This window comes from Eptatretus burgeri, chromosome 8, assembly GCF_056783735.1.
Source record: "Eptatretus burgeri isolate ZD-2024b chromosome 8, Ebu_testis_v1, whole genome shotgun sequence".
Taxonomy (NCBI): Eukaryota; Metazoa; Chordata; class Myxini; order Myxiniformes; family Myxinidae; genus Eptatretus; species Eptatretus burgeri.
In genome coordinates this window covers 73,830,346-73,854,525 of record NC_140968.1, presented here as the reverse complement: position 1 = coordinate 73,854,525, position 24,180 = coordinate 73,830,346, and the positions used below count along the sequence as shown (strand labels likewise).

At 35.1% G+C, this 24,180-nt stretch overlaps 1 protein-coding gene across 6 annotated transcripts in view; it reads right to left on the bottom strand.

The window, feature by feature from the left end:
- The window catches only part of BPTF (bromodomain PHD finger transcription factor), a 232,626-nt gene that overhangs the window by 188,328 nt on the left and 20,118 nt on the right, over positions 1-24,180 (bottom strand). The window contains exon 2 of one of the 6 annotated variants that reach the window (XM_085892606.1): positions 8,259-8,376. The exons of the other annotated variants lie outside the window; for them this stretch is intronic. Within the exon in view, the coding sequence (XP_085748732.1) occupies positions 8,259-8,376 (118 nt within the window). The remainder of the gene's footprint in view (positions 1-8,258; positions 8,377-24,180) is intronic. 6 annotated transcript variants of the gene reach the window in all.

Genomic DNA, 24,180 nt, shown 5'->3' with positions numbered 1-24,180 from the left:
ACATTTTAAAGCATTATTTTATGAAACTGTTTATGCAATCAACATTGGGGGATGCATGAAACATGAAACAATTTTTTAACTTATCTGGAATTGGAAATGCAGATAAGGTATGGTCATTGTGCACTGTCCGTCCATCCGTCTCCAATTTTACCTTCTCCAGCCAAACTGCTGGGCTGATCCGGTTGAAATTTGGCAGCAATGTTCTGTTCTTGACTGGTAACGGGGATTGTAAAGTTTGTTCCGGTCATGTGACTTTAAGTATGTTAAAATGGTGGACTTAGCAAATTCCTTCAAAAATCTTCTTCTCCAGACTCACGAGTCAGAATGTGACCAAAATTTTGGTTACAGCAGAAGACCAGGGCCCAGATAAGCTACAGGTCAAGTGATGCGATTTTTGGATTTTACCCTCGGTTCATGTGCCAGGGAATGGGGCCGTGGGTTCGTAGGGGTGAAAACAGAAGATTCCTTTTACTGAAAACTTCATATCGGGTCATTTCTAGTGGAGCTTTTTTGCCATCTTTCAACTTTGCTTTCCGTGCGAAGTGTGGGGATTTGCGATGGCATGCCATCCACTTTGCTGAAGTTGTCCTTCATTCTTCTTTGTATATAGAGTCATGCCTCATGGGAGAGCAAGGACATGAATGGACCAAGACGCAACAGGACAAAAGGAACAGTATGGGGGGGGGGGGACACCAACAGCTGAGTTGGAAGACAAAACAAACATTGGGTGTGGGGAGGAATGGGGTGGGGGGGGGGAGAATGCATGGGGTGAATATGGATAAAGGTGACTCTCAGGAAGTAAAAACTGGAAAATTAGAATAAGGTGAGCTTGGGGGTGCCTGGAGGGGGTGGGGGGGGGACAATGGGGTAGAAAATATCATGGTTTTGGATGGGATACAATTTGAGATGTTAGTGAACAGCCGTATTGAAGAACTGGAGGGAAGAATGAGATTGAAGAAAATGTGGAAGCTGGTTTCACAAGCACAGAAAAAAAAGGTAAGAATGAGTGGAGGTGAGCAGTGATCCTGGATTTTGGGGGTTTCAGCAGAAGGGGATTGATGGTGAACCGTGTGGGCTCTGCAGGAACCTGGGGGGGGGGGGAGAAATAATAGAACCTGGGGGGGGGGGAGACAAATAATGGACAGAGCAGAGGGTAAAAGACCAGAAAGGAGGTGGGAGAAGACAGAGATGAGCGACTTATCTGCCATGGGAAAGTGATAAGCCCACAGACTCAGCTTAATCGTGGGAAATTCCAATAACCTTGAAGGCCTTGGTTTCCACGGCATCAAGCTGAGCAAGATGTGAGTCAGGATAGAGGGGACAGCAGTACTCCATCAAGTTGCGAATATTGAACATTCAGTAGAATGGCAAAACCCATTATATGTTAATTTCGTCGACTTTGAAAAACCTTTGGATAATGTTCATCGAGTCATTATGGAAGCTGTTGAAGATGATGAAATACGTGAAATAATAATCCAATGATTAAAATCTTATATGCAGGCTTCACGTGAAATGTAATGAATTAAATAAACCGTCACCATTGTTCCCAGTTAAAGACAAGTGGGAAGCAAGGAGATGCATTCGCTTTATGATTTATGATAACTCAGATTTATAATTGTGGTCGACGAGCTTGTGTCAAAGACAACCAAAGGAAAGGAAACAGAGATTGAATTGATGGCCAACAAAGTTCTAAAGTATTTAGACTATGCTGACAATTTAGGACTTATCTCAACTACAGTTGGAAAGATTAAAAAGAAAAATAAATCGGACCACTGGACCTGCAGCTTAACAAGGCCCTGGCCCAATGAAGTAACCCAAATTTGGGAGCATTCTGACTGGTAGGTCTGCAGAAGATTTTTGAAGGTATTTTTGTGATTTTAGCAATAATTGACTAAGTTGGCCATTTTGACACACTTCTGGTCACGTGATCGGCATGACTTCCACAAATTAACATACAGTACATACCCTGGCTTAATGGTGGAACCCAAATTTGATAGCATTTTGACTGGTGGGTCTGGAGAAGAAGATTTTTGAAGGAATTTACTAAGTCCACCATTTTGACCTACTTTTGCCATTTTACCTACTCACGTGACCGGAATGAGCTTTGCAATACCGTCACCAATCAGGTTAGCAACCAAATTTCAGCTGTATTGGCCTAGCGGTTTGGCTGGAGAAGTCAAAATAGGAGAAGGACGGACAGACAGACAGACGGACGGTACACGATCACAATACTGTTGTGGTTCTGCGAAGCCGGCACTCCCCCCCAAGGCAATGGCACTCAACATGTGGTGGTCATGAGACAGTTATTACCCTCTCGAAGGAGAGGTTATTGCATTTGGGTCCGTTTGTCTGTTTGTCCACACAGAACTTTAGTGTTATTCTCTGCAACCGCTTGTCAGATTGAGACAAAATTTTCACCATCGGTGTGACTACTCAAGTAGAATGTTTCAATAATAATTATGACGTCGTAGGTCACGTAGTGTGGCAGCCATGTTGGAAAAATGGAAAAACTTTGGACTTCTGTATCTCTGAAACCATACAAGGAAAAAATTGAAACTTGGCACATAGCAAGTACTCCTCAAGGGGATTGAGTGCGATTTTTTATGATGTCATAGGTGCCTTCGTTATGACGTCATAATTGCAAATGTAGAACACTACATCTGATCACTATGAAACTTTTTGAGGGTCATCTAGGGATAAATCTTCGTGAGCATTTACATTTGAAAATGTCCTCACACACCACGTTAAGCTATTATCTCACACGTTCTGTCTCTCGCATCTTGTCTCATCTGCTGTAGACGCACAAACTAAAAGAGAAACTGCAGATACGCACCTCCTTCACTCTTCCTTTTCTGCATTACAACTACAACTCATTTGCACTTCCCACTCACACACCATAAACATCCCCAGTTTTCTTCCCCCCCCCTCCCCCCACTTCTAAGCGACTGGGAAGCGTAGACCTATCGGCCGTGCCAGGTACTGAAAGAGATCGCAAACACCTCAACTGCCTCTCATCTTTCTTACTCTCTAAATTATTCGGGTGTGTGTCTGATGGTGCCTGCATTGTATGGATAAGCTAAGAATATATGTTATTTATATCAGTTTAGCTCCACTCTGTGTCTTCTCTTTGTAAATAATCACATTTCTTTTGCAGCACCTCATCAATCCTTGCTTTGCCCTGCTGTACACATTGCTGAATAAAACATTTTATTATTGTGCCACATGACCTTTCCTTGCCCTTGCTTTCTCAATAAATTGCCCTTATTATAAATATACCCAGCTCGTTCTGTCTTTTCCTTCATTGGTCCAGCATAGTCCGCACTTTAGTTTAAACAGGAAGTTCGAACTCATTAACTGGCTTTTATTAGTCAGTGCGTACTTGGCAGCTCCGCTCGGCTGCACCTCATACGGCAAGTTCCACGCAAGTACGCATCGAGGGCAAGTAATCCCCCTTGGTAAAGCCATCCACAGGAAAGGCATCACGCAAAGTAATGTAACCCTGTCAGGATTGGCATTGGCAATCAGCGTTTGTGGTTGCTTAGCAACACGCCAGCGCGGAGAGTTAGTTGTGCCTGGCGGCCTCAGGACCAGGCATTCGGGAGGGACGCGAGTGCTTCCCATCGTCGCGAGCCTCGAACCCTGGATCCATAACAATACCTTCTCTAGAATTCCAATTCCAGATAAGCTAAAAATATTTGAGAAAAGCAAGAAAAGTAACTTTGAAAATTAATGTCGCCAAAACTAAGCTGTAGAAAGAGATTAAATACTGAACCCCAAGATCTTCTTTTGAAAGGAAATAAGATTTAAGATATAGAAACATTTTTGGATAATTAGGAACAATATTGGATAAATAATGGAAGAACTGAGAAAGATATTGAGACCAGTATCAATAAAGCAAGACTAGTATTAATTGGTTTCAACAAAGAATGGACAAGCAAAAACACATCGTTAGCAACTAAAACAAGAGCATAGTTGATGGCATGCTATCACAAATCCCCATGCTACCCACCTATAACAAAGTTGAAAGATGGCAAAAGGTTCCACCAGGATTGACCCGACATCAAATTTTGAGTTAAATTTTTTTTCCACGTTTTGACCATTGTGATGCTTAAGTCCCCATTCCCTGTGGCATGAACCGGGGGTCAAATCCAAAAACGTTGTTACAGTACATATTTCATGCATCCCCCAATGTTGATTGCACATACAAAGTTGTATTTTTTTTTTAAATGTGCCCATAATTGCATTTTTGGGGATTTGACATTTTGACCCCACTGCAAGGCCCCAAGGGGCAGGGCCAAACATGGTACTGATCTCATGGCTTCTTGCCATGTGGTGATCATAACGACCAAGTTTGGTCAATTCCTGCACAACCATTTAGGAGGAGATAGTGTAATGGACGGACAGATAGCAAGACGGACACAAAGACATACAGACAAGAGCCCATTGCAATATCCCTCTCCATCCCTCGCTTCTTTCCAAAAGCGTGGGGATAATGAAAGTTCCAAGATATATTCAATTCAAACATAAAGTCAGTTCTTTTGTATGGCATAGAGTGCTGGAAGATAACCAAAAAATGTTCTGACAAGATCAGAATTTCAAATGAAGAAACAAGAAAAAATGCAGGCCAAAAATATATCAATGAAGAAATTAAAGAGAATATGGAGGTAATTTGGATGGACAATAAGGAAAGATGTTGAAGATGGTTTGATAAAAGCTGTTCTGGACACCAAGAGGGGGGGGAAAGAGAGGGAGAACAAGAGAAACTTCGAGGAAGACCATCCAAACAGAAATAAAAGCTTTCAACGGGATGGAAGTGAAAGAAATGGAAGAGTTTGCGATGAATCGGAAGAAATGGTGCGACTTTGTTGTGGCCTTATTTGTCAAAAGACAGAATGATAAGTAAAGTAGAGCTTTACATTTTCCCATGATATTATAATTTACATTTAATCAATGCAAGATGCATCAAAGTCTGCTTGGTTAAGGGGGCTATTCTTCCTATTACCCATGCAAACTAGAGAGGACATATAATGCATTACTCAGTGTTCAAGCAAATACGGTACTTCAATTTAAATAAAATAATTATATTAAAGATCGTTTTTAAAAATTCTGCAAGTTTTGCGTTGTTGAAGCAGTCTTATGCATGACACTTATTTAACATGCCCAAGTCCTGCAAAACAGAAGGGTTTTCAAAGTGACAAAAAGGTGATTTGTGTTCTCGTGTTCAAGTATATAATTCAATTGAAATAAAATAAAGATTGTAAAAGTCATGTTAATAAATAAATTCTGGAATTTTACCGCTGTTTTACCACCATTGACACGGTGTCGATTACCCCGCCTTATTTAAGACGTTACAGTACATTAGCCTGTTGTTGGTGTCTTTTATGACATCCTTTAAAAGAGTAAGTTTCCTGTTCGGAATTATTCTCAATTTTGTTTGACGGCCAGGCAGACGGAGTGAAAAAATGATCTCACCGCTCTTAGCACATGTGCGATCGGGACAAATTCAGACAAAGTACTGTTAAACGGCAGGTTTGTTTTCATATTCATGTTTCAATTCGTATTCAAAATATAACATTCAATTTAAACAAGTTGTTCCTCGATCATAAACCGACGTTTGTAGACAGACGGACGGACCGGACGGACAGACGTGAACCAATTGCTTAACTTCGCTTTTCGTTTCACGTGTGAGGGATAATGAGGAGGCAAAAGGTAAAATAATATGTGGTTTGCCCTTTAAAATTATTCGTGTGAAAGCAAGAAAATGTAATAGTACAAAGAACTGTGATTTGATGATCGTAGGCTTTATTACTGTGGCCGCAAATCCATGGCTCTGTTTAAAGGCCAGCAGTTCACACTTACAGAGCAGGATAACACTGGCTGTTTTAGCAGCATTTCAAAATAAAGTTCATAGGGACTTGAAAAATAATCAATTTAACTTTTTGTACACAGTTGGAAAACTAGGAGGGCACTCAGTAGAGAGCATACCTCCGCCAGGCTGAACAGTTCACATTTTGTATCCTGCTGATACTAGGCTGGATCTGGGTCTGGAACTGAACCAAAATCTAACCGGCTCGTTCTCGTCACTTACCTCACTCATTCATCAAGTTTTGTCATAATCCGTCCATAATTTTTTGAAATATCATGTCATATATATATATATATACTGTGTCGTTTTTTGCCCCATCTCTCCATGGTGAAGCATCACGTTAAAAATATATATATTTAAATCCTGTATCAGGATCGAGATTCGGATCTTCACTAAAATCTAATCAATTTGCCCTTGTCACACACCCAACATGTCCACCAAGTTTCGTCTGAACCCCGTCCACAACATTTTGAGATAGTCTGCACATAAATAAACAAACAGACAAACAAGGACGAAAACATAACCTCCGTGCACATTCGGTGGTCGGAGGTAATAGGTGGTGAATAAACTGTTAACAAGGTGCGTGCATTGTTTCATTAAAACAAAACCTTCCTGTGTTCAATCAAACTGATCCTTGAGCCATGATGTTGTAAAAAAGACTTTCCCAATTTGCGGTTGACCAAGTACTGTATGTATGGTCTCATAACCCATGCTCCATCAACTGGATGACTCTTGCCAATCAGACTGCACAGAACTGTTCAAACCTTGCTATGTTCATTTGAGGATGACTCCTAGTTTTCATTCAACGGATGAGGAATTCAACCGATTCCTCACCCCCTCTCCTCACACCCCGATAAGCAACAAGACAAGCACACATTTCACATTCAATCTGAGCAAAACAAAGATGACCATTTTCAGAAACTGTGTGGTGTTCAGACACCTTATGTGGAAACAGTGTGCTGAGTATAGAAGCTGGACGTTGCGGGAACAAACCTCCAGCAAACCTAAAACATTTCAAATAGTATATAGATAAGCAAATCACTTGTTGAAATTCAGATAACCTCAATTTAAAGTGAACAATTTTAAACAGAAAACATATGAGAACTTTCTTGCTGTTAATGTAGTTGGCGTATACAAAAGCAAGGGGTTCGCTCCAAAACACACACACATACACACACACACACACACACACACACACACACACACACACACACACACACACACACACACACACACACACACACATACACACACACACACACACACACACACAAACAGCCTCATTTAGCATTCATACGTCATTTTGAAAGTCATATTGTGTTCGCTGTGGCCCATCCCCACCGATCTGATTGGCAGGAATGGTCCTGCACACCTCTCATTTTCCTATACATAGTTTTAAGCAGTTATACCCCATTTCATGGAATCTTTCCACATTATGAAAACTTCAGTAGACAACAACATTCCCACTATAACATGCACAAGATACATGTTTAAACCAAGTCCTGAGCTATTAAAACCAATTTTGAATTAGGCAGTCTAAAAAAAAAACAACAACAAAGAGACACAGAAGAAGAAAAATTACTCCGGGATAGTTTTGTGGCTCAGCAATGCTATCCAAAAGTTTAATGAGTGTTATTGGATGTACAATCCTCAACAGACGACAGTTAGCTGCCATATAGGTTTATAAGCATATTTTGGAAGATTTTTACCTCCGCCACCAAAGTGTGATGGAGGTTATGTTTTCACCCCTGTTTGTCAGTCTGTATTCTGTGTGTCTGTGACTGTGATGTCTCAAAATGTTATAAACAGATTCAAACGAAATTTGGTTAACAATTAGGGTGTGTGACAAAACCGAATTGATTAAATTTTGGTCAATATCCAGATTCGTATGCAGTTATGAGAATTTTTTTTTTTAAGTGATTCTGCACCATTGAGAGATCGAGCCAAAAATGATATACAGAATGATATTTCAAACCATTGTGGACAGATGATGACAAAACTTGATGGATGAGTTGGGTCGGTGACAAGAACAAGCCAATTAGATTTTGGTTCAGGTCCGGACCTAGATCTGGCCTGTCAGTGGGAAACAAAATGTAAACTGTTCAGCCTGGCAGAGGTATGCGTACCACGGAATGCCGTCGTATCGAACCTATGGAGTGTCCGCGCCATACATACATATGAAGTCGAGCAACTTCCTGATGCTCCTCCGTTGGATACTTACAAAGGCAATCACGACTTCCCATACATCACGTTAATAATATCCAACGTAGTCGTGTTTATAACACAGTCAATGCGATAGATCTCATTATAATATCCAACATGTGCCATGTGTACATGCGCAATGAAAATTCACGATTAAAGCAAACATAATTTAACTCAATATTATGAGCACCTTTCAAAAGAATGCCGGATAGCTGAAGACTGGTGGAAGAACAACATCGGGATACTGTATGCGTGCTCCAAGGCAGTTGGACACGAGCAACCATGGCAAGTCCTTTCAAAAGTTTGAGCTTCAGTGCATAACAACAAAAACACTGGTGAAAACCAACGCTCCATTGGATTGCTAGCATAAATGCACTCCTTGCACCTCCACAACAGACTGCCACCATTACTGAGGCTTCTTACTTATCTCGACCACTAGAGAGGTTAAATGTACTAGTACGTGCCCGTAAAAAAAAAAAAAAATAATAATAATAATAATAATAATAAATAAATAAATAAACCACACAGGCCATTTCTTCGCTCTCACGTGCCCGTACGTGCATGACCCGGAAGTTCGATATTATTCGCAGTTACGATTATTCGCAATTTATTTTTAATACCCAATTAGCGCCAACGTATTTTACCTTTTCGCAATGTCGTGGCAAGGAAAAACAAAAAGAGAAGAGAGAGAAAAAAATTTACTTCCTGGTTCGGAGCATACCAGCACTCTGATGTTCCCGAAATTTATACACCGTCTAATATGAAAACGATCATAACTTGGGCCATTGTGTTTATCTATAAATGCGCATAAGAAATCGAGAAATTATTAGAATGCACGAAGTCATCACTCTCCGGAAGCCCGTACGTTGTAACCTGTAATGGGGAACGCGGCTGTGCTTCCCTTCCCCATCGGCCACGCCCACGCAACAACGTGTCTTGCCATTGGTTTGGTAAATAAATGGCCATAACTTGGGAAGCACTTGTCCGATTAATATCAAACCTTGAAAAGGCACATCCTCGGGTCCCCAGCAATATACCTGGCAAGTTTCAATTATATCGGACCAGAGGTTGGCGAGAAACAGCGGTCACACACGCACGCACACACACACACACACACACACACACACACACACACACACACACACACACACACACACACACACACACACACACACACACACACACACACACACACACACACACACACACACACACACACACACACACACACACACAGCCTGGAATTACAGATAGATGACTCATTAGGGAGTACCCAGCACTGCCCAGGAAAAAGAGTACCCAGCAACTTGAAATTATTTATAAAATTGTACTTATAAGAAGGCGGGAGTTTCGAACCCTGTTGGAAATTGAAAAGCCATGGAGTTATTGGCCTTGTAGTGGTTACCTTTTTCATGCGGGCTGGCGACAGCACTGCCTGACCCTACATCCCAATATACCGTTTATAGCGGCCTTTGGTGGCCTCAAATCAGCCTTCAAGGGCAACACAGGGTCACTTAAAACCTTTCCCAGATTCTTACAAACCTACAACCAAAAGTTGGGGCCTCTAGGTGCTATGGTTCAGCCATGAAAGAGTAAGAAACGCACAAACACCGTTTTAACACACACCATGTGACAGAACCCCTGTGTAGTTTTTTTTTTCTCAAGCAGCACTGGGTACCTCACCTAAGCTGGGTCACTTATTCAAAATCACATAACTTAAACTTTCTAAACCATTAAGAAGATTGATGTTTAAAGCTGCAGCAAAAGTTAATCTGAGAGTGCACCATGTCAATGATTGGCCAAATGGCCTTATTTCATTGTGCGAGGTCAATTTCTTGATTTTCAGACATGCAAGCACACATACATAGAGAACTAGAGGGGGAGCACTCGGTAGAGTGCAAAACCTCTGCCGCCAATAGTGTTAGGTCACTCAAGTGAACCTGATATCCTATTCATTCAATTTGACGTCAACAGTGCTCACAGAGTTATAGTTTGCAACTTTCCCTTTTACTTTTAACTTTTACATACTCAATTCATTCGTCATAACTAGATTCCTTGAGACAGAAATTGATTCTACGTGGGTATATCCACCTGAAGTTCCAAAATCAGCCGCAATTATAATTTTGGCATGTTTTTTTGTTGGACCATTTGGACCAAATTTCCAATGATAACTAACAAACAGACAAAAAAAAATTAAAAAAAAAAAAACATACAAGCTGACTAACATATCTTGCAAAAACTTCGTTTTGGCAAGATAAAAAGACAAAAGAAAAATACAAGACAAAATATCAACAGATATACACCGACGACTGGAAGGAAAGACAAAGAGCAGGAAAGGCCTTAGTTATTTTATAACTTGTTTTTTGGATCTGCTGAAGGTATATTTGCCGAAATGAAATATAAATATAAAACACATTTTTAGCCTTTTATAATTATACATTTTCCGCCGAAGGTGCAAAAGTTTCAAAACCCGAAATGTAAACGTCGGCATTTATTTTCAAAATAAAATTTTGTGCGCGCGCGCCAAAATGCCGAGTCACCTTTAACCAAACTGCGCAGTCGTCTTCGGTCATGGCGTCTGAGCAGTGGCCAGCGTGGTTCAGATTGACTGTGATTTCTGGGGCGAAAGTGATTGTTAAGAAGTATGTCAGCGGTATAAATTTGAGTGACTGTATTGGTGATTTAATCACGCAGCATCTTGACGACGAATATTCTGACCGAACTATTGCATCAATTCAGTGCAGCAGCAAGGTTGATTCGCAGGCGACTCTCGATCGTGTCGATTTTGTTTCCATCGAAAGTTGTATACCGCTGTTCGTATTGAAAGATTTCGGTGCCAAGTACGTCAAAGTTTCCCTGCGAGATGCTGATATTCAGCCTTCAACGGACCAGAAATCAGCCTTTGATGTGCTCATGGGGATGGGGAGACGGTATGATCAGATGCCCACTGAAAAGTAAGAGCTGGTTATGGCTCTGATTGACCGTTTTGAGCGTGTTGACTCCCAGTAGACACCTTTTTTTTAATCATATCCAGCACTATGCACTGGTGTGCACGCACACATCTACGACTTGGACAGTAATTTTCTCAGCATTGTTTCCATTTGTTTGATGATCCAACAGGTTTCTATAAGAAAAACATTCCAGACTATATTAGTAGGGTGAATATACTGGTTCTGGCTCACTTTTCCCCATGTAAATGAATGGGGGATTTTCAGCGATTCATATTTTTTTCCCTAAAAATAAACCCCCTTTTTATCCCAAGGTATATTTATTTGTCTCCCCTTTTAACCTGGGGACACTTTTTTTTTTTCAAATAATCCATACAATAAGATAAAGATTTGTTCAAGTACTAAAGTGGTAATGTGATTTGTAAAAGGTGATTCGAAAGAAATATCTGAAACGTCTAACCCTCGGGACACTCTTTATCAAATAACCGACGCATATTGTTTAGCTCACTCATTGAACCTATAAAGATTTGTTCATTCTCAAATTCCTTCAATACCTTAATTTTCTTTGCACAATAATCCCCATCTAAAATATTGAAAAACAAAACATTTGAATCTTTATATTTTTTAAGATACCCCTTTTGTGCCATTACGAAATGATAAACTTCTCTTAATGCTCTTGTTTGACCACCTCCTGAGCCACATATCATTTTGAGATTAGAGTAAATTGTTTTTTCATTGTTCAATTGATAACCATCAAAGTTTTCAGTCCATTCAAGGAAATTCATTTTTTTCTTTACATCCTCTAACTTACTACTTTTTAAATTGATTAGCTTATTTGTTTTATTTACCTTTGTTTTTGTTATTTTTTCAATAAGACTTATTTGATATTTTTCACATTCATTATGTTTTCCATTTATATACCAAGACTGAGATTTTCTCCACTCTTTAGTTTGATTAATACTTGGTTTGACCATTTATATATTGCAAAAAAACGTGGCAGTAGCCCTTAAAAAACCCTAACCCATCTTCCCATCGTTAAAACACAATCTATTCTATTCACTCTATCATACAATATCCATATGGAACACAATCCATTCCATTATCTAAAATAAATCTCTTATCATCAAAGGCTCCTAATGCCTTTTTATTTACTTCTTCACTATATATGTTATGTTTATAACTTCTTATTGTATTCATTTTCCTATATTCTTCTTTCTTATTCATCAAACAATTATAATAATTTCTAAAAGTTATTAATTTCTTTATTACATATTTCTTTATTCCCTTTAACCTCTTATGAATCTGATTACCATACTTATAAGCATATGCCTTTGCTCTCAATCCAATAAACTCACTCATTACTTTTCCACCCAACTCATCCTTAAACTTACCAATAACCTTTTCATTCTTTTTGGAAAATAACTCACTCTTCTTGCTGAAATTACTTGTATCATATACTCCAATATTTTTCTTCATATCTTTATAAACATCATCAGTTTTTATATCTAGGATAAAACTATCAGTGTCCATATACAACAATGAAACATTTTGACCATACTCTTTCTTTAAGTCATTATACAAATAATCATACATCAATATCTTTGATAAATCAAGAACTGCTGTTCCAATATAAATTGGTTTATCCATTACAATACTTTCCTTTTTCATATGAATTGCAGAAAAGTTCTCTGAAAAAACCTCTTCTCTCTCAAAACTTGGTTTATTTATCAATCTCGAAGCTTCTTTCCAAGACGTTGCGAATCTAATGTTTTGCCTGTTTCTAACATTTTCCAGAGTCTTTCCAAATACAGCATTATTCATTAATTTATAAAAGTCCCCTTCAAATTTTACTTTTGTATTTGCTCTCATATCTGTATTGAATTGAATATACTTTTTCACCCAAGGACTTTGTTTAAATTTTAAAACTCTATGAATTTTAGCTACTCTCAATCCTTCTCTCAAAAACTGTTTTAAGCTTCTCTGATGCAAAACATATCCCTCTTTATCATAGAATGTTGTTAATAACTTTTCTGTTGATTTGCCTTTAATATTAAAACTTTTATGATAATCACTGAACCATTCTTTCTTTGGGGTTTCTTTCTCACATGCAAAAGGAAGGTCTTTATGCTTATTATGAAGATCACTCGGGTACCTCAAATCAACTTCAAAATAATAACCTTCTTCGTCATTCAATTCCTCTTGAGAAGAAATAACAATATTCATCAAAGCCTTTTCATAATCCTTTTCTTCCACCCACTCTAATTTACCATAAGGCAGAGATTGAGACATTGCCCATCCATACAAATTATTAGCATCAAAATACATCAAATAATTACTATATTTTTCACTATCATAATTTGGAAGATATTTATTATTTGCTTTAGCATATCTTTTTGAACATACTTGTGATATTCCACCTCTCTTGGACTTCTCAATCATCAAAAGCATATCAACATCACTGATTAAATCAATATCTTGTTTTGTCATTTTCAACATTGCACTCAAGCTAAACCAGGAGCTGTGAAATAGTGGGCAGGATCTAATCCATAACAATTTTTATTATGACAGAGTGATCTAAAAGCTTCAAACACATCAGCTAACAATAAAACATCTGTTTTTAGATATAAATCATGATATTCTCCAAGGTTCTTTATCTTAAATATTTTCCATATTTCTTGTGCGTGTTTATATTCCTTATCACTTAGCTCTTCTTCATAAAGGTTATTATAGAAACTTTCTTTTGAAGGAAGTTGTGTTTCTTTAAATCTCACAAATGAATCCATATCATCATAAGGATAAATTCCCTTACTTGTAAGAATTTTCTCTTTACTTTGAATTTCATTCCTTGTTTGAATTTCCTCTCTCGTGAGAATTCCTTCTTTAATCAGAATTTCATCTTTAATCAGAATTTCCTCTTTAGTTAGAATTTCATTCATTGTTCGAATTTTCTTTATAATTAGAATTTCATCTTCAGTTAGAATTTCTTCATTAATTTCCTCATTAATTAGAGTTTCCTCTTTACTTTGAATTCTCTCTTTAATCTGAATTTCCTCTTTAGTGAGAATTTCCTCTTTTGGAAAGAATGAATTAAGATTTGGAAAAGAGTCCGTGGAGCTTAGATTTGATGCGACGTAGGCTAGTGGTGTTCCCATAAACTTGTAAGAATCTAGAAACCTAATACGAGTTAAAGGTTTTGTGAATATCATTTTTGTAAATGAAATATACTTTTGACTTGTGTTTGTTATGGCAGAAATATTCCCTGGTGTTTTTGAAAGTTCATTTAAAAATAGATGTGTATCATAATTGGCGCTGTTGTGAAGAAAGACTGGAATAAAAGAAGGTAATTTATAATTAAGATTACAACAGGAATGAGCAGGACCTCTATATTTACCAGTAAGATGACAATGATCCCTAACTTTAGACTCCTTAATTTCCCCCCTCACAAATATGACAGATATTGTTCTTTCTAAATTCTAATTTTTCTTCTTTGGTTAATTTCATCGGTTCATTTGTTTCTTTCATTAATTTAGTGAGTCTTATACAATCCTTTTCTAATCGTTTTACAAACTCTTGTGAAGCTTTTTTTCCACTATAATGTTCAAGTTTGTTATACTTTTCTCCAACAGATGATTTGATATAATAACAGAAACCACAAGGAATATGTTTTTGATATTTATTTGTATATGATTCTTTTGGATTCGGAGAAGCAGTATTTATCTTTTTAAGGATACACTCAAAATCAGCGTATATCACAAATGGGTGCATGATAGATTTATTATAATCTTCAAAATAAATCTTTTCACCAGGTTTAGGCATTGCAATTACACCTGATTTATGATTACTACAATATTTTGAATGTTGTTCTAATCGTTCTTTTGTATGAAATGAATTAAGACATCGCTTACAAGGATATATTTTGTTTGCTGTTCTGAATACCTGAGAAGAGATTAATCTTGATAAATTATTGATGTATGTGTAATGTGAATTATTTCCAACACTAAAATATAAAAGATCAATGTGTGTTTCTTCATTTTTATAGTTGTTTGAATTTTTTAATATTTGAACTTTGTATCCGTTAATCCATATACATTAATAGAAATATTATTCTTTTTCTCAAATTTAGGAATATCTGTTAGTGGCATTGGGAATTTAAAATATTTAATGTCCAAGGTATTCTCATATTTCATATATTGTTTTACTCTTTCTGAATTACATTTTGGTGGATGAAAGTGAGCAAGAACAGACCAGAGAAAACATTTATTATCATTGTTCTTAATATTAACAACTGCCTTCTTTAGTTTTATTTCTTTTGGTAATTCAATATAAGAAGAAGCTTTAAGAGGGTTTGATTTTAGAATGTGTATATCTAAAAAGATGATTTTTTAAATATTGAATCCACTTCCTACCACTGTATTATCACCATCCTCCTCTTGTTTTGATAGTTCTTCATAAACCCCACTATTCAAAAAATCTTGAAATGATGTTATAAAATGAAGATCTGTTCTCATATAAGGAGTTTGTTCTTCATCTTGTCTTTTCATATTCATTTTCACTCCCATATAAAACTTTAAAGGTTTCATTTTTTTAATGTCTTTTTAATAACTTTTTCAACATCACGTTTCACTATTTCAATTGATTCAGCTATTGATGATGGACCGGGTTCTCCAAATTGAAAAATCCTTATTTTTATATGCCCTTTAAATGCCCCATCAGTGTTTTCAATATAATAGTCTCCCTTTACTTTAAACTCATTTTTCTTGTGTTTTTGTGATTGAAGATGTCTATTATAACTACTCTTCAAAACATCCTTTGAGCAGATATCACAATGTTTTCTTTCCAACTCAAGAGGAGATATTTTATGAAATAGATTAAATGTGTGTTTGTTGGTTCGGAGGTGTTTTCTATAATGTTTATATTTGTGATTACAAACATTGCAGTATGTTGTATTCACCATATTTATATAATAAATCTTTGCTTAAACTAAAATTTTCTTGATGAAAATTTCGTTTATTTTACAGGTGAATCTGTGCTTAAAACCATTTTATCCTCCAACTTTTTCACTTAATAAATACAATGTTTCAAGACACAAAAGACAAGTTTCAATCAATCTCTTCATTTGTTAAAGATACTGAGAAATATGTCAAGGATGTAAAATTGAACAAAGATAAATATAACAACTATTGGATAAAAACAATTATGGTAAATAATATGAGTTCTTCAATTTCATTCAGTGGAAGGGCTTTTAGTATACCTGGTAGAACATCAATTAAAGTATCTCTAACAAAAGTTTCTCCTCTCCTTCTGGTAATATATTCAAAACTAGAAAAAGCAATGAAACAAGAAAAAGCATCAAAAAACAAAAACCTTATCGATGAAGCTTTAGAAAGAAAAGATAAGACCATCTGTAATATGCAAGGAGAAATTTGTATTTTTTTCAACAACCCTATTATTATTATTGTTATTATTTTTTTTTCATATCCAATGGTTTATCAATATACTTTGATTCATCCCTCACAGTTGAACCTTGTCTTCCATCTTTTGTGAGAAGAAACATTAATCTCGGAGTTAGTTTAACAGGGTGTTGAGCAGAACCCAAGAACCTTAATTCATCATTAAATATCAATACCTTTTCTTGAACAAGATGAAATATTGCTGGTTGTTCTGTTGGAATGAGTCCTGCTTTGGTTTTTGAATCCGCTGAATATTCATTGTTTTGAAGAGCATTCACAATATAATCAGGGGGTCGATTAATCTCTTCCAGTTGTTGAAATAAACCTTCATCATCATATACCTGTAATTCTCCTAAATGCTCTAATTCTTCCTCCATCATTTGATCAAAATCTTTTAACATTTGAAGTTTTTTAGGAGTATATTCTACTGTGGGAACTGTGGAAACATCTTTCATTTTTTCTTGGGAAGTTTTTAAAAGTGGTTTAAAAAATTTCTCTTGTTTTCTTTCAAATGCTTCTTCGCCCGTTAGTTTCTGTCTGCGTTTCTTCTTTATGTCTTCCTGCTGTTTTACAACTTTTGAAACCAACTCTTGATGTTCCTTAAATCTTCTTGCTCTTTCTTTTGCATCCATTTATTTATTGTAAAATATCATTTAATGAATTGTAAAGATCAACAGGGAAATTTTCCTTTTCTTCATCATTCAAGTAGATGTGTTCAAATAAATCCTTTTCTTTAAATATTTCATCAAATTCTTTATTAACATTAATGCGAGTTGTAATTTCTTCTTCACTAATACTTGCATCTCTGCTTTTCATACATTTGCGTTGAGTTTCTTCATCAACATCAAAACCGAATGATAAAATCTTCACTCCGCTCAGATGTTTAATAATTTGTCTCGTTCCTTCTGGATTAGTTTCTAATATCCCAAGACCACCAGATTTTAGTTTCCTTAACTCACTCTTACAATGTGAATATTTTGTTGTACCAAGACAATCCTCCTAAAATATTTGACCTTCATTCCTCAATCGCATATGTTCCTCCACTGAAATATAGTGATAATCTTCACCTTTTACTTCTCCAGGTCTTATTGCTCTAGTTGTTGTTGATACAATGCGTATCACGGGGTGTTTTTTAAGTAAATTTACAATATTCTCATTTGTACTACACAAGAACCTTGATTTATGAAAGTTTTTTCCAGAAGCAGATTTACCCACAAGATTTACAATAATAGTTGTCATTTATATATGTAATTGTTTATAAAACAAAAAATATATCCCTTAATATCTCATCTTGTTTCACAACAATATATTTATATTTTTCAGTCGTGTGCTTAATGTAATCCTCGAATTTCTTTTTACTACATAATGTAGAACAATTATCTCTCCAAAAATTATTGATATCTATTGAATTTAACTTGAATAAAATAAAAGTATTAGCATTGTTTCTGATGGAACGACGAGGAAGTTGAAAGTACGATTGACTAAGATAAATACAATTACAAGAAGAATGTCTCCCTCTTGTGTAGTAGCTGTCCATTACCGTTTGGTTTCTCTCATTAACACAATCATCAAAGATAATGAGGTTCTTGTTTGATTTATCCAAATCTTGGGGAGACGGTATATCATCCGTATTATCACTAAGAATACAAGTTATCGGATTTGATTTCTTTTTACATCTCTGTGTATCACAAAATAGTTGAATTATATCTTCAATGTTATTTTTTTTTTGACGTTTAAATAAACCGATTATATCTTCTTTTTGAAGACCAGCATTAAAACCTTGTGAGAGTAGTTGATACTCTGGTTGAAAACTCGACTTTGTGAAAATTATTAAATTATCATAATCTAAAAAGTTGGGAGTGAGGAGCATCTTTAAAAGTAAGCAGGTTTTTCCACATCCACTTGAACCAACTATGAGACATCTTCATGAATTTGGGAGATTTTTATGGTTGTTAAATTTTATCTTATTTTCCCAAATGGGTAAAAAATCATTCATTTATATATTTGGAAAACAGGTTATTTAATTTATTATTGGCTTTTTTAGAAACTCTATATTTTATCCTAAGTTCAGGTTTAATTTCAAGATAATCCATTATTTTATTTATACAATATCTTGTGTTGATATTTCCCTGAAAATTACATCCATGAATAATATATAACAACAATCCTTTGAACATTTCTCTTCTACGTTCAGTTTCTTCCCTTGTAAGGAAAGGTGTGTTATCACCCTCATACTTTACATTCATTTCTCTAATCAATCTTGTAAAGTAATTCATTTTTGGTGTAAATCTAAAAGAATTATTTTCCTTTTTATATTTTTTATTATCATAAATTAGAAGATAATCACAGAATATACATTGTTTATAGGCTTTTGACTCTGTGTTTAATCCCCGTCTTTCACACGCAGGACAATTCTCAAATTTGTCATATGGAGAATCAGGAAAGTCTAGCATATTTATAAAGTAAAACTTTACTTAAACTGAAATTCATCTATACTTTCAGTTGTAAATTGACTCATATTTAATAATATTACCATCGATATCAATATACTTTTTTTCATAACCAGATTCAACGACAACATTTTTTATATTAAAGGTAATTTTAAAATGATCGTTAACTACTATTGAATGAAATGTCATTTCACCTGATATATTAACATCCTTTATTTTATCAGGATTTACATCTTTAGGGTTGTTGAAAAAAAATACAAATTTCTCCTTGCATATTACAGATGGTCTTATCTTTTCTTTCTAAAGCTTCATCGATAAGGTTTTTGTTTTTTGATGCTTTTTCTTGTTTCATTGCTTTTTCTAGTTTTGAATATATTACCAGAAGGAGAGGAGAAACTTTTGTTAGAGATACTTTAATTGATGTTCTACCAGGTATACTAAAAGCCCTTCCACTGAAGGAAATTGAAGAACTCATATTATTTACCATAATTGTTTTTATCCAATAGTTGTTATATTTATCTTTGTTCAATTTTATATCCTTGACATATTTCTCAGTATCTTTAACAAATGAAGAGATTGATTGAAACTTGTCTTTTGTGTCTTGAAACATTGTATTTATTAAGTGAAAAAGTTGGAGGACAAAATGGTTTTAAGCACAGATTCACCTGTAAAATAAACGAAATTTTCATCAAGAAAATTTTAGTTTAAGCAAAGATTTATTATATAAATATGGTGAATACAACATACTGCGATGTTTGTAATCACAAATATAAACATTATAGAAAACACCTCCGAACCAACAAACACACATTTAATCTATTTCATAAAATATCTCCTCTTGAGTTGGAAAGAAAACATTGTGATATCTGCTCAAAGGATGTTTTGAAGAGTAGTTATAATTGACATCTTCAATCACAAAAACACAAGAAAAATGAGTTTAAAGTAAAGGGAGACTATTATATTGAAAACACTGATGGGGCATTTAAAGGGCATATAAAAATAAGGATTTTTCAATTTGGAGAACCCGGTCCATCATCAATAGCTGAATCAATTGAAATAGTGAAACGTGATGTTGAAAAAGTTATTTAAAAGACATTAAAAGAAATGAAAACTTTAAAGTTTTATATGGGAGTGAAAATGAATATGAAAAGACAAGATGAAGAACAAACTCCTTATATGAGAACAGATCTTCATTTTATAACATCATTTCAAGATTTTTTGAATAGTGGGGTTTATGAAGAACTATCAAAACAAGAGGAGGATGGTGATAATACAGTGGTAGGAAGTGGATTCAATATTAAAAAAATCATCTTTTTAGATATACACATTCTAAAATCAAACCCTCATAAAGCTTCTTCTTGCATTGAATTACCAAAAGAAATAAAACTAAAGAAGGCAGTTGTTAATATTAAGAACAATGATAATAAATGTTTTCTCTGGTCTGTTCTTGCTCACTTTCATCCACCAAAATGTAATTCAGAAAGAGTAAAACAATATATGAAATATGAGAATACCTTGGACATTAAAGATTTTAAATTCCCAATGCCACTAACAGATATTCCTAAATTTGAGAAAAAGAATAATATTTCTATTAATGTATATGGATTAACGGATACAAACAAAGTTCAAATATTAAAAAATTCAAACAACTATAAAAATGAAGAAACACACATTGATCTTTTATATTTTAGTGTTGGAAATAATTCACATTACACATACATCAATAATTTATCAAGATTAATCTCTTCTCAGGTATTCAGAACAGCAAACAAAATATATCCTTGTAAGCGATGTCTTAATTCATTTCATACAAAAGAACGATTAGAACAACATTCAAAATATTGTAGTAATCATAAATCAGCTGTATTTACAATGCCTAAACCTGGTGAAAAGATTTCTTTTGAAGATTATAATAAATCTATCATGCACCCATTTGTGATATACGCTGATTTTGAGTGTATCCTTAAAAAGATAAATACTGCTTCTCCTAATCCAAAAGAATCATATACAAATAAATATCAAAAACATATTCCTTGTGGTTTCTGTTATTATATCAAATCATCTGTTGGAGAAAAGTATAACAAACTTGAACATTATAGTGGAAAAAAGCTTCACAAGAGTTTGTAAAACGATTAGAAAAGGATTGTATAAGACTCACTAAATTAATGAAAGAAACAAATGAACCGATGAAATTAACCAAAGAAGAAAAACTAGAATTTAGAAAGAACAATATCTGTCATATTTGTGAGGGGGAAATTAAGGAGTCTAAAGTTAGGGATCATTGTCATCTTACTGGTAAATATAGAGGTCCCACTCATTCCTGTTGTAATCTTAATTATAAATTACCTTCTTTTATTCCAGTCTTTCTTCACAACAGCGCCAATTATGATACACGTCTATTTTTAAATGAACTTTCAAAAACACCAGGGAATATTTCTGCCATAACAAACACAAGTCAAAAGTATATTTCATTTACAAAAATGATATTCACAAAACCTTTAACTCGTATTAGGTTTCTAGATTCTTACAAGTTGATGGGAACACCACAAGCCTACCTCGCATCAAATCTAAGCTCCACGGACTCTTTTCCAAATCTTAATTCATTCTTTCCAAAAGAGGAAATTCTCACTAAAGAGGAAATTCAGATTAAAGAGAGAATTCAAAGTAAAGAGGAAACTCGAATTAATGAGGAAATTAATGAAGAAGAAATTCTAATTATAAAGAAAATTCGAACAATGAATGAAATTCTAACTAAAGAGGAAATTCTGATTAAAGATGAAATTCTGATTAAAGAAGGAATTCTCACGAGAGAGGAAATTCAAACAAGGAATGAAATTCAAAGTAAAGAGAAAATTCTTACAAGTAAGGGAATTTATCCTTTTGATTATATGGATTCATTTATGAGATTTAAAGAAACACAACTTCCTTCAAAAGAAAGTTTCTATAATAACCTTTATGAAGAAGAGATAAGTGATAAGGAATATAAACATGCACAAGAAATATGGAAAATATTTAAGATAAAGAACCTTGGAGAATATCATGATTTATATCTAAAAACAGATGTTTTATTGTTAGCTGATGTGTTTGAAGCTTTTAGATCACTCTGTCATAATAAAAATTGTTATGGATTAGATCCTGCCCACTATTTCACAGCTCCTGGTTTAGCTTGGAGTGCAATGTTGAAAATGACAAAACAAGATATAGATTTAATCAGTGATGTTGATATGCTTTTGATGATTGAGAAGTCCAAGAGAGGTGGAATATCACAAGTATGTTCAAAAAGATATGCTAAAGCAAATAATAAATATCTTCCAAATTATGATAGTGAAAAATATAGTAATTATTTGATGTATTTTGATGCTAATAATTTGTATGGATGGGCAATGTCTCAATCTCTGCCTTATGGTAAATTAGAGTGGGTGGAAGAAAAGGATTATGAAAAGGCTTTGATGAATATTGTTATTTCTTCTCAAGAGGAATTGAATGACGAAGAAGAAGGTTATTATTTTGAAGTTGATTTGAGGTACCCGAGTGATCTTCATAATAAGCATAAAGACCTTCCTTTTGCATGTGAGAAAGAAACCCCAAAGAAAGAATGGTTCAGTGATTATCATAAAAGTTTTAATATTAAAGGCAAATCAACAGAAAAGTTATTAACAACATTCTATGATAAAGAGGGATATGTTTTGCATCAGAGAAGCTTAAAACAGTTTTTGAGAGAAGGATTGAGAGTAGCTAAAATTCATAGAGTTTTAAAATTTAAACAAAGTCCTTGGGTGAAAAAGTATATTCAATTCAATACAGATATGAGAGCAAATACAAAAGTAAAATTTGAAGGGGACTTTTATAAATTAATGAATAATGCTGTATTTGGAAAGACTATGGAAAATGTTAGAAACAGGCAAAACATTAGATTCGCAACGTCTTGGAAAGAAACTTCGAGATTGATAAATAAACCAAGTTTTGAGAGAGAAGAGGTTTTTTCAGAGAACTTTTCTGCAATTCATATGAAAAAGGAAAGTATTGTAATGGATAAACCAATTTATATTGGAACAGCAGTTCTTGATTTATCAAAGATATTGATGTATGATTATTTGTATAATCACTTAAAGAAAGAGTATGGTGAAAGTGTTTCATTGTTGTATATGGACACTGATAGTTTTATCCTAGATATAAAAACTGATGATGTTTATAAAGATATGAAGAAAAATATTGGAGTATATGATACAAGTAATTTCAGCAAGAAGAGTGAGTTATTTTCCAAAAAGAATGAAAAGGTTATTGGTAAATTTAAGGATGAGTTGGGTGGAAAAGTAATGAGTGAGTTTATTGGATTGAGAGCAAAGGCATATGCTTATAAGTATGGTGATCAGATTGATAAGAGATTAAAGGGAATAAAGAAATATGTAATAAAGAAATCAATAAATTTAGAAATTATTATAATTGTTTGATGAATAAGAAAGAAGAATATAGGAAAATGAATACAATAAGAAGTTATAAACATAACATATATAGTGAAGAAGTAAATAAAAAGGCATTAGGAGCCTTTGATGATAAGAGATTTATTTTAGATAATGGAATAGATTGTGTTCCATATGGATATTGTATGATAGAGTGAATAGAATAGATTGTGTTTTAACGATGGGAAGATGGGTTAGGGTTTTTTAAGGGCTACTGCCGCGTTTTTTTGCAATATATTGTTGTGGTTACCAAATTCGCAAACCACCATTCAGGTCCCTTAGGTGAGGTATCTCGGTAAGTACATGTGTAGTTAGGCCCAAACCCGTTGTCTAGTGGGAATACATGTCATTTATGCGTGCTGCGACTCTTCAGGATAGCCGTTTTTCTTTTGCTATCTTTATTTTGGACCAACCGCCATGATTACCACCACAACCACAACATCAACCACCAACCACAACGCCGCTTCACCACAACCGCCACGACCTTCACGTCACACCTCGCAACCGTCGCATCGCCACTGTTCTTGCGCCGCTTGTGGGTACCGGTGTTGGACTCGTGCAGGGCGCGCGCCGAACAGCGTGTACAAAATCACGGATTTTGTGCTTCAAAAACGGATCAAAAACGACACACGCCCACTTTTTGCCGTCCAATCGGTGAGCGAGGGGCGACTGGCCCCGCCCCAGGGCGTTGGAGGGCGATCGATATATGCAAATTTATGGATCAAAAAGCATTCACGCCCACTTTTTCTCGGGCCAATGGGGAGCGAGGTGAAAGGTCGAAGGGAGGGGGTCAAAGATGAGAGG